The 12150-nt window shown below is 48.9% G+C and overlaps 1 protein-coding gene across 7 annotated transcripts in view; it reads right to left on the bottom strand.

Annotated features, from left to right (window-relative positions):
- PHF20 (PHD finger protein 20) overlaps nucleotides 1–12150 on the bottom strand; it is a 1394195-nt gene that overhangs the window by 36042 nt on the left and 1346003 nt on the right. For all 7 annotated transcript variants that reach the window (XM_069243878.1, XM_069243882.1, XM_069243883.1 and 4 more), the window contains one exon: nucleotides 6730–6913. In XM_069243878.1, the coding sequence (XP_069099979.1) occupies nucleotides 6730–6913 (184 nt within the window). The remainder of the gene's footprint in view (nucleotides 1–6729; nucleotides 6914–12150) is intronic.

Genomic DNA, 12150 nt, shown 5'->3' with positions numbered 1-12150 from the left:
GGAAGGTCCAGAATTTTTTGTTAATCCAAGGGCTATTTTTAAGGAAGATCTAAAAAGCTTCAAAAAAACTCTTTTACAACTATAAATTGGCTGAGATGGAGGCAAGTGAAAGCATGAAACAGTCAGAGCACATATGCTGATAAAGACAGGCATATCCATAAAGTCCTATCTTGCGATGGCCTTTACCCATAGCATCAGTTTTTGCTAACTTAATTTACTTTAATTTAACTTAATTTAGTTCACTGGCTTTTTGGGCTTTCTTAGTGGCTATTGCAGAGTAGAGGCGCTTGGCTTGTGTTCAAGAAGCAACTTTTCACTACAGTATGGTCTACACTTTATATTTTTATTTGGTCACTACAGCATCTTACGACAACGGTTTATAGTGCCACTGCTAAAAGGGAAACAGTTTGTGCAAGTAAGACCTGCCCTGGTATATCTGCACATGCTCTTGAGCCCATTGGTATGCCATGGAGCATTGAGTTTTTTGTCAAGAGCCCTCAGAATGAGGAAAAAGATTAGGGGATAAAAATGATTTTAATGGTTTAAATGTGTATGACATGGGCTATATTTATTTTATGTATATTTTTACTCAATATTATTGTATTATTGGCAGGGTTGTTATGCCACTGGTCAAAGTGTGATATTTTACGTTTTTATTAATTTTAGATTGTTGAATGTTTTTGCAGTTTTATGGCTTTAAGTAGCCAAATGAACAAGTTACTTACTTTCAATAATAAATTATCTGGTATAGACATATTCTAGTTGTAGATTTCTCACACCTTAGAATTTCACCCAGGCGTTGCACATAATTCGGAGATTTTTCTTCTAGCAGTACCCTTGCGTGCCATCAGGTGGTGTTGTCGGTCGACTACACGTGGATCGTTGGCGCTGTCACCGTGATGATGTTTCAATCGTATATAGGTGCCACCCCGGCGCACTGAGGTCAGTTTCTTTTCACGGCTTTCAACGTCAATATCGCAAAGGCATGAAGAACACTGATATTGGTGCGCCAATACTAAAGCCCTGAAAGGGAGACCATTCGTTCGCAAGCAGGGAGGGTGGGTGGATCGCTATGGAATCTGCAACTAGCATATGTCTCTACCAGATAATTTGTTACCGAAGGTAAGCATATGGTGAATCTGATAGAGACTAATAGTTGCACATTCCTTACCTTAGAATAGATCCTTAAGAAATGACATCCTCAGAGATGGGCTGAGAACCAAGATCAGACTAAAGTCCTGCAGGACCGAACGGCCAAAGTAGCCGTCTCTATGGACCAGACTATTCAAGCAGTAGTGCTTTGTGAATGTGTGCAGGGTCGCCCACGTTGCTGCCTGGCAGATATCCAGGACTGGAACTCCGCATGCCAACACAGTGGTTGCAGCAGTTGCTCTAGTAGAATGAGCATGCAAACCCTCAGGTGGTTGCTTTTTTGCCAAAGCGTAGCACATCTTGATGCAGAGGACAAACCATGGAGAGGTGGTCGGCTTTACACCCACATAACCAACAAAGAGTTTATCGTCCAACCAGAAGTCTTTGGTATGAGTGAGGTAGAACACCAATGCTCTTTTTTGGATCCAGGCCACATCATTCTCATCCTCATGAGAATGATGTGGGGGTGCATGAAAGTATGCAAAGTGATGGACTGGCCTGCATGAAATGGCGTGACCAATTTAGGGAGGAAAGAGGCCCTAGTACGAAGCAACACTTTGTTAGGGTAAACCGAGAGAAATGATGGCTTGGAAAAAGAGCTTGGAGCTTGGAGCAGAGGTGATGGCAATAAGGAAGGCTGTCTTTTGAGCCACTAAATAATTGCAGTGGCTCAAAAGGAGCACACATAAGACACATAAGTACCAGATTTAAATCTCACTGTGGCATTATGAATGGAGTAGGAGGGAACATGTGAGTGAGTACCTTAAGAAATCTCCCAACGATGGGAGATTTGAACAAGGATGGTTGATCTGGCAGTCTGAGAAAGGCAGAAAGGGCACACAGGTAGCCTTTACGGGTGCCCGAAGCAGAGCCCTGCTGGGCAAGAGAGAGAGGTTGAAAAGTGAAACATCAGAAGAGGTGCAGAAAGGGGAATCAACAGATTTGTTTCAGTATATCGTTTTTGTGGAGGGACGCCTGGCTGCCAAGATTACACTGCAGACATTGGACGAAAGGTTGAAAGCTATCAACTGCCACCACTCAATCTCCACACAAGGAGGCGGAGACTGGACAGGTTCAGGTGGAGAACTGTCCCCTGCTGCTGCAACAGAAGATCCTCCTGAAGTGGCAGTCTGATTGGAGGATTGAAGGCCAGGCTCAGAAGCTCGGGATACCATACTCTTTGTGCCCAGTCCGCAAGGATTACTTGGGCCTGGTCCTTCTTGATCTTCTTGAGAACTCTGGGCAGAAGTGGTATTGACGGGAAGGCATAAAGGAGGGCCAAGTACCACTCAAGACGAAAAGCATCCCCGAGAGAGTGCTGCCTTACAAACTCCAACGCGCACAACAGCTCACATTGAGTGCTCTCTGCAGAGGCAAACAGATCTAACCAAGGCTCCCCCACTGCTGAAAGAGACCCTTGCACCACCTCTGGATGAAGATGGCATTTGAGATCAACCATGCATTGACGGCCGAGTTTGTCTGCTCTGGCTTTCAAAGAGCCCACTAGAGGTTGAACCACTATGGATATTCCCTGACATTCCAGCCATGTCCAGAGGAGCAGAGCCGCTTGACAAAGGGTCCACGACCCCACTCCGCCCTACTTGTTGCAGTACCACATACAGTGGTGTTGTCAGTGAAAACCTTTCCCTTAGAGAGAGGGAAGGAATGCTTTCAATGCAAGTCTGGTCACCCTAAGCTCCAGAAGACTGATGAGGAGCCTAAACTCCATGGGAGACCAGACACCTCTGATCTCCGCCTCCCACAAGTGGCCGTCCCATCCCAGGAGCGACTCATGTCACCACTGTGAGATCTGGATGGGGATGGGAGAGGGAACGGTCTCTGACCCAACCACAATTCAAATTCAGATCTTGCGCAGTTCCCTCCGAGGTGTGGAGAGATTACCCTGATGCTGCGCTCCCTGGAACTTCAGGTCCCACTGCAGAGCCCACAAATGCCATCTGGTACGTGTCACCAACAGGATGCAGGAGACCATGAGGCGCAGGATAGAGGCAGGAACATTGGTATCAAAGCCTGAATATCCGGGACTCACTTTTCGGGAGGGTAGACCCGAAACTGCATTGTGTCCAGAACAGCTCCGATGAAAGGGAGCGATTGAGAGGGAGCCAGGTGTGACTTTGGCATGTTTATATAGAACCCCAGCAAATGCAGGCGCTTTGCTGTAGTCTGGAGGTGGGAGACCACAGCCTGGGTTGAACCCGCGTTCAATAGCCAGTTGTCGAGGTAGGGGAAGACTGAAACCCCTGACCTGCGCAGATGAGCTGAAACCACCTCCATCACTTTCGTGAATAACTGAGGGGTGCTGGTAAGGCCAAAGGGTAGCAAGGTGAACTGAAAGTGCTTGTGACCTACCACGAATCGAAAGTAACGTCTGTGGGCAGGCAGGACAGGAACATGAAAGTATGTGTCCTGCAAGTCCAAAGCTACCATACAGTCTCCAGGGCAGATAGGACCTGAGCCAGAATGGGCATTTTTAACCTCTCCCTCCTGAGAAAGAGATTGAGGGGCCAGAGGTCGAGGATAGGGCGGAGGCCCTTCCCCTTTTTGGGCACCAGCAAGTAGTGGTAATAACAACCAGAATCTACTTCTGGCACAAGGACCCTCTCTATGGCTCCCCTGGCCAAGAGAGCCGTAACCTCCTAGTGGAGAAGTGCCAGGTGATTCTCCGTCATCCGATAGCAGGATGGTGGCATGGGTGAGGGGTAGCCTCAAAGGTGAGAGAGTAGCCCTTTCCTACTATTTAGAAAACCCACCTGTCCGTCGTGATAGATTCCCAGTGGGACAGGTGATGGCGGATCCTGCCACCAACTAGTACAGAATGGAGCGACAGACTAGGAAGGTTTAGAGACTGCAGCGGGGGCAGAGGTGGACTGGGCGGACCACTGGCTCCCTGATCCACGAGCAAGTGGGATTCCGCATCCGCTGGCACGCAGAGACTGTGCAGCATGTGCAGCATGGTGGCTGGATGGGAACAGACGAAGCTGGACTCCCCTTCCGTGGTCACGAAAGGGGTGAAAAGTGGACTGTGGGGAGCAAGGAGCAGCTGCAAGGCAAAGGACCGAGCCGTAGCCCGGGATTTCTTAAAGAGCTCGAGCACTGAGTCCACTTTGTCTCCAAAGAGATGGGTGCCATTGAAGGGTATGTCCATAAGTGACTGTAGGACATCCCTCGAAAAGCCAGATATCCTCAACCAGGCATGGAGCTGTGAGGCCACTGTTGATGCAACCGATCTGCCCAGTGAGTCGGTGGTATCCAGTCCACAACGTATAGGGAACTTAGCTGCATCCCTCCAGTCAGTAACAGCTTGGCAGAGTATGGCCTGGGTCTCCTCTGGGACCTGTGGCAGCACCTGTGCGACTGTATCCCATAGCGTATAAGAATAGTGGCAAACAGGCATGCAGTATTCACAGACCGCAATGCCAGACTGAAGGAAGAGAACAGTTTCTTCAGTTTTTGATTCACTATCCAAGGTGCGGATGGTAATGCACCTGAGGAAGAAGAAACTTGGATGACAAGGCTCTCAAGCATAGGATGTTGGGTAAGGAATTTAGGGTCGTTCAGCTCAGGGCCCAGGCCGATGGCAGCAGGCGATCGTCCTGTTCACAGGAGCCCCTGTGCTGGGTTTGGACTAGGCATTCAGAAGGACATCGGTGAGGGCTTCATTGAAAGGTAGGAGGGGTTCCGAGGTGGAAGCCGCAGGTTGAAGCACCTCAGTCAGGAGGTTAGTCCTGACTGCCACAGAAGGTAGCTCAAAGCCGAGGACCTCACCCGCCCTTCTCGCCACCACAGAATGTGACACACCCTCCTCCGTAGACATGGTAGGGAAAGAAAGCATGCCAGTGTCAGGAGAGGTATCTAGTCCACTAGCTTTGCCCAATTCCTGTACCCAGTCCAGTTCAGGGTCTTCCAGCTGGATTTCCAAAGGGTCCAGAGACCCATCCATACTTTCTCTGTATCTGCGCGCATAAGAATAAGGGTCAGGATCCAACCAGGTGAATGTAGACCTCGAAGAAAGAATAGGTGTTGAGCGACGTCGGTCCGCCTTTGGGTCAGAGTCAGGTATCAGTAAGGGCTTCACATCGATCGTGTGCCTGACAGATGGAAGCATCAATGCTGGGTCCGTGGGAGGTTTTGTTGGCACAACCAGCACAAGCACGGGTCTGACAATGGATCCTGAGGGGCCCTCCAGAGCTGGGTCTAAAGCTGTTGGTGCGGAACCAGAGGGGGCCCCCTACAGCCCCATGGAGCCTGAAGGCGTCGCAGAGGTGTTGGTCTGCTCAAATATGAGGCGCTTGGCCTCAGAGAGTTCCTTAAGCTGGGCACGGGTCGCTCTGCCTCCTGGAAACTCAGGGAGGCATGGAGTATGCCCAGAAACAGGCTCCGAAGATGGAGGCCTGCACATCAACACTCTTCCCACGTTGCATAATTTGAGCAACGGGGTGAAGTCAAACAACATTTGATTTTCTTCAATGACTTTTTTGTGACCCGAATGTCCTGAGGAATTCGAATAGGACGAAGAGGAGTGGTGATGAATCTGCAAGTGGTCTCATGACCTCCCTCTTGACCGAGAGTGACGCAGAGTCGATTTCTGGGCTGCCATGAGCTTTAAGGACTGCCGCCTCAAAGCCTTCGGGTTCATGGTGCGGTACTTGGAGCACGACTTTGGGTCGTGGTCACTCTCCAGGCACCACAGACACATAAAGGTGCCGGTCATTCACCGACATCATTTGGTTACAAGAGTCACACTGCTTAAAACCGGGTCTTCTGTGCCATCCTCAACGCACCAAAAATGATTCAACAATTCGACAAAACTGTGAAAAAATGACTAAGGGTAGCTCTCTCCGGCTATGCGCATGGGCTGGAGTGTATATTAAAGAACTGACGTTGGCACGCTGGGGTGACGCCCTATATACGACCGCCACAGTGACCACGGCGCACGTGGGGTTGACAGATGCCACCTAATGGCGCCCAACAGTACTGCTCAAAGAAAAATCTCCAGATCCAGTCTGAAGCCTAGGGGAAATTCTAAGGTAAGGAATCTGCCACTAGAAGTCTCTATTAGATGTAACTATTACAAATAAAATCGAATAACTATTGTGCAAATCTACTTAAGGTGGTTTCTCAGTGTTAAAGCCTCTTCTTTTGGGCTCTGTCAGAATATTCACAAAGCAAACTTTCTTAGTATTGTGTTTCTCATGGGGTCTACTATGGAAATGCCTTCCAATGATATTTGAAATGTGATCTACTTTAGCAAACTTTATCGGTGGTAAGCAATGGAACTAATTTATAGGCAAGCTAACATAAATGCTACCTAATCAAATTACTGTAAAGAAGAGCAACATTGGAATGGAACCAAACTCCTTTTCTCAAAACTGCTTTCTAGAGCACTTTTTGATGATTACATGAGGTACGGCAACCAGCTATCTTACTAGTTTCTATCTAGATCTAATCATACATCAAAATCAAGGATTAATAGTCATCATTCTGGAAGAGAACATTTTTCATGCAAAAGGCTGCATATCTGACAGAAAGTGAACATCTGGAAAAACAGTATTTTACCGTCAAGTTCTTTTTCAATGAAATCCATTCTATGAGTAACTTCGTCTTGTAGAGATTCGACATGGTTGATGAGGTTAAGTTTCCACTGAAGTTGCGTGTTCAGGACACCATCACCAATGTTATCCATTAGCTTCATTTGAAAAACTTCTCCTGGAGAAGACTTCTTAGGAGCATGCTCTCTTACCTGAAGAAAACAATTATAAATTGTTTAATATATATCTACCGACAGTTACTGCCAGCCAACTCTGTGGGGACCTGGCTCCTGCTTACTTCAAACCAGTTTAAGTATTTTGCAAATTAACTGGAGCTTGGCAGTGTTAATCAACACAGCAAACATAATATTCATCACTCCCCTTTTCTTTCTAAACCAATATATGCATGTCTTCTAAAACATAACCTATTTAGTAACAGATGGATACCACATTCCTCTATGTTAACTGATTCTACATCAGTTTCAACTTCAGATACCTCATATTTTGGACAATCGTTCTTGCTTGTTCATATTGCTTTATAACCCAGTTGGCAGTGTCACAGTTGTACAAGTTACTTACCTTTGGTAACGATATATCTGGTAGAGACATATCCTAGTTGCAGATTCCTTACCTTTGAATTTCCCCAGGCATCAGACTGGATCCGGAGATTCTTTTCTTCGAGCAGTACCCCCTGCACGCAGTTAGGTGGCATTGGTCGACTCCACGGGCGTCGTGGTCGCTGGGATGACATCACGGTCGTATATAGGTGCCACCCCGGCAGGCTGAAGTCAATTTCTTTTCACAACTTTTAACTCCAGTAGCACGGAGCCATGAAGAACACTGAGAATGGTGCACCAAAACTAGGGCCCTTAGAGGGCAGTACCTGTCCCTAGAAATAAGTTGGCAGTGAAAGGAGGATGGACGGGTCATTAAGAAATCTGCAACTAGAATATGTCTCTACCACATATATTGGTACCGAAGGTAAGTAACTTGTACATCTGATAGAGACTTTTTAGTGGCAGATTCCTTACCTTTGAATAGATACCCGAGCAATACCATCCCCAGTGATGGGCTGCGAACTAAGATCACACCAAAAAATCCTGCATGATCGAATGGCCAAAATAACTGTCCCTGCGGACCTGACTGCCCAGGCAGCAGTGGTTGGTGAAAGTACGTATGGACACCCACGTTGCGGCCTGGCAGATATCCAGGACTGGAACTCCGTGTGCTGGTTGAATGAGCACGCAAACCCTCAGGAGGCTGCTTTTTCACCAAAGCGTAGTACAGCTTGATGCAGAGAACTACCCATTGTGAGATGGTCCTCTTCTGCACCGCCTTCCCTTTCTTCGCACCCACATATCCAACAAAGAGTTGATTGCCACCCGGAATTCTTTGGTGCGATTTAAATAGAACCCCAACGCTCTTTTTGGATCCAGACGGTGAAGTCTCTCTTCCTCATGAGAGGGATGTGGGGGGTGTAAAAAGTAGGCAAGGTGATAGATTGGCCTACATGAAAAGGCATTACCACTTTGGGAAGAAAGGAAGCCCTGGTACAAAGCACCACTTTGTCAGGATGCACTGCTAGGAATGGTGGCTTCGAAGAAAGAGCCTGAAGCTGCAAGCAGGGGTGATGGCAATCAAGAAAGCTGTTTTAAGGGTTAAGACCCATAAAGGAGAGTTGTGGAGCGGCTCAAAAGGGGCGCACAGGAGGTATGTGAGGGCCAAGTTCAAATCCCACTGGGGCAGGATGAACGGGAGGAAACATATGAGTGAGGCCTTTAAGAAACCTCCCAACAATGGGAGATTTGAAAAGTGAAGGTTGGTCTGGTAGCCTTAAGAAGGCAAAGATGGCAGACAAATATCCCTTGAGGGTGCCCAAAGTAGAGCCCTTCTGGGCAAGAGAGAAAATAAAGAGGAGAACCTCTGAGAGAGGTGCAGAGAGTGGATCAACAGATTTGTTGATACACCATGCCACAAATTTCTCCTAATGACAGGCGTATATCGTTTTGGTGGAGGGACGCCTGGCTGCCAAGATAACATTACAGACTTCGGGTGGAAGGTCAAAAGCCGTCAACTGTCGCCGCTCCATCTCCACGTAAGGAGGCGGAGACTGGACAGGTTTTAGTGGATAACTGTCCCCTGCTGCGGCGACAGAAGATCCTCCCGAAGGGGCAGTCTGATTGGAGGATCGATGGCCATGCTCAAGAGCTCGGGATACCAGACTCTTTGTGCCCAGTCCAGAGCCATCACGTTTACTTGGGCCCGGTCTTGCCTGATCTTCAGAACTCTGGGCAGAAGTGGTATTGGCAGGAAGGCGTACAGGAGACCTGTGTTCCACTCATGACGAAAAGCGTCGCAGAGTGAATTCTGCCTTGGAAATTCCAAAGCGCAAAAGAGCTGACATTGCGCATTCTCTGTGGAGGAGAACAGATCTAACCAAGGCTCTCCCCACTGCTGAAAGAGACCCTGAGCCACCTCTGGATGGAACCGCCATTCGTGATCGACTACGCCTCGACGGCTGAGTTTGTCTGCTCTGGCGTTCAGAGAGCATGCCAGATGTTGAACCACCAGAGAAACGCCCTAGCGTTCCAGCCATGTCCAGAAGCGAAGAGCCTCTTGACAAAGGGTCCACGACCCCACTCTGCCCTGCTTGTTGTAATACCACATGGTGGTGGTACTGTCGGTTAACACTTGCATCACTTTCCCTTTGAGAGAGGGAAGGAATGCTTTCAATGCAAGTCAGATTTCCCAGAGCTCCAAAAGGTTGTTGTGGAGCCCAGACTCCTCCGGAGACCAGAGGCCTCTGCTCTCTGCCTCGCACATGTGGCTGCCCCATTCCAGGAGTGATGCATCTGTCACTACTGTGAGATCTGATTAGGGAAGGGAGAGGGATCTGCCACTGACCCAATCTGGATTCAACAACAACCACTGTAGGTCTTTCGCAGTTCCCTCCGAGATCTGAACCATGTCGGAAAGATTCCCCTGATGCTGCGCCCACTAAATCTTTAAGTCCCACTGCAGAGCCCGCATATGCCATCAGGCCATGGGGCCCAGAATCCTCAGAGTCATTCTCACCAAAATCCAGGATAGAGGCTGAAAAATCAGTATCATAGAACGAATACCCTGGACTTGTTTATCGGGAGGATAGGACCGAAACTGCACTGTGTCCAGAAGAGCTCAGATGAAAGGGAGCATCTGAGAGGGAGTCAGGTGCAACTTCGGCACATTGACAGTGAACCCCAGTGAATGCAGGAGGTTCGCTGCAGTCGGGAGGTGGGACCCAACTGTCTGGGGTGTATTCGCCTTCAACAGCCAGTTGTCGAGGTAGGGGAAGACTGGGACCCCTAACATGCGTAGATGAGCTGCAATCACTACCATCACTTTCGTGAACACCTGAGAAGCACTGGGAAGGCCAAAGGGAAGCACGATGAACTGAAAGTGCTCGTGACCAACCAAGAATCGTAGGGAATGTTTGTGGCCCGGAAGGACGGGAATAAGAAAAGAGGCGCCCTGCAAGTCCAACGCAACGATCCAGTCTCCAGGGTAGAAAGGACCTGAGCCAGGGTTAACATCTTGAAATTCTCTTTCTTGAGGACGAGATTGAGGGACCGGAGGTCTAGGATAGGGCGAAGACCCATGTGCTTTTTGGGCACCAGAAAGTAGTGGGAATACCAACCACGACCTACTTCTGGTGCAGGGACCCTCACTATGGCTCCCTTGGCCAAGAGAGCATTGACTTCCTTGCCGAGAAGTGCCAAATGATCCTCCGACAGGTGATCAAATGATGGTGGCATGGCTAGAAAAGTCTTGAAGGGGAGGGAGCAGCCCCTCCTGACGATCTGTAAAACCCACCTGAACGTGGTAATGGATTCCCAGTGGGGCAGATGATGGCGAATTCTGCAGCTAACTGGCCCCGGATGTTCCAACAGACTAGGAAAGTTTTGAGGCAGAGGAGGGGGTGGACTAGGTGGCCCTCTGACTCCCTGAACCATGAGCTCAGTGGATCACGCGTCCACGCAGGGGCTGTACAGCATGCGTGGGGCGGTGGCCCCGTGGCAATGGACGCGGTTGACTGCCCCTTCCGTAGCCATGAAAGTAGCGAGAGGCAGACTGAGGGGGGCGCGGAGCAGCTGCAAGGCCATGGGACAGAGCTGTAGCCCGGCAACCCTTAAAGCCTTGGAGCGCTGAGTCTGCTTTGTCTCCGAAGAGACTAGTGCCATCAAAGAGCATGTCCATCAAAGATTGCTGGACATCCCCAGAAAAGCCAGACCTCAACCAGGCGTGGCGTCTCAGTGCCACCGATCTGCCTAGTAAGTCGGTCTTATCCAGTCCACAAAGGATTATGAACTTGGTTGCATCTCTCCCATCTCTCATGGCTTGAGAGAGAACGTTCCAGGCCTCTTCCAGAACTTGGGGCAGCACTTGTGAGACCATATCCCAGAGAGTATAGGAATAGCGGCCCGAAAGGCATGCAGTGTTCAAGGACTGCAGCGCTAGATTGGCAGAAGAAAACATATTCTTCCCAAAGCTGTCCAGTCTTTTTGATTCCCTGTCTGAGGGAGACGTAGGGAATGCACCAGAGGATGAAGCAGCCTGGATGACAAGGTTCTCAGATGTAGGGTGTTGGGTAAGGAAATTCTGGTCATTCTGCACAGGCCAATGGTGGCGGGCAATCGCCCTATTCACAGGAGCCCCTGTGCTAGGTTTGGACCAGGTCCTCAGTAGGACGTCCATAAGTGATTTGTTGAAGAGAAGAAGGGGTTCTGAGTTGGAGGCCTCAGGCTGAAGCACTTCGATCAGGTGGTAGTGTGGTCGAGCAGTAGTCTTATCAGAGGGTAGTGTTAAGCATTTGTTGTACACGCACAGGCAATAAATGACGAACACACACTCAAAGTCTTAACTTCAAGCTAATAGGTTTTTATTTAGAATAATATCTTTTCTTAATTTATTTTTAGAGCCACAAGATTCAAATTTGAGGTAAATACATAAAATGCAAGGTACTTCGCACAGGGAAGTTTAGAACTTTGATTTAAAACAGTAGTACATACAGTTTTGGTTAAAATGGCAATTTTAAAAGTGGACAAAGTGCAAAAAACAACGGTTCCTAGGGGAGGTAAGTAAACGTTAGTTTCTCAGGTAAGTAAAGCACTTACACATTCAGTCTCCTGGGCATAGGCAGCCCACCATTGGGGGTTCAAGGCAACCCCAAAGCCACAGCACCAGCAACACAGGGCTGGCCAGGTGCAGAGGTGAAAGGAGGGCCCAAAACACATAGGGGCCTATCGAGGAATGGTAAGTACCTGCGTCCTCGGGGAGCAGACCAGGGGGTGTTTGTAGAGCACAGGGAGACGACACAAGCACAAAACTCACCTTCAGTGGCACGGGGCGGCCGGGTGCAGTGTGCAAATTAGGCGTCAGGTTTTGTATTGAAAACAATCGAGGGACCTGG

This window comes from Pleurodeles waltl, chromosome 7, assembly GCF_031143425.1.
Source record: "Pleurodeles waltl isolate 20211129_DDA chromosome 7, aPleWal1.hap1.20221129, whole genome shotgun sequence".
Classification (NCBI taxonomy): Eukaryota; Metazoa; Chordata; class Amphibia; order Caudata; family Salamandridae; genus Pleurodeles; species Pleurodeles waltl.
The sequence above is the reverse complement of the archived record's forward strand: the minus strand, read 5'-3'. Positions and strand labels throughout refer to the sequence as shown.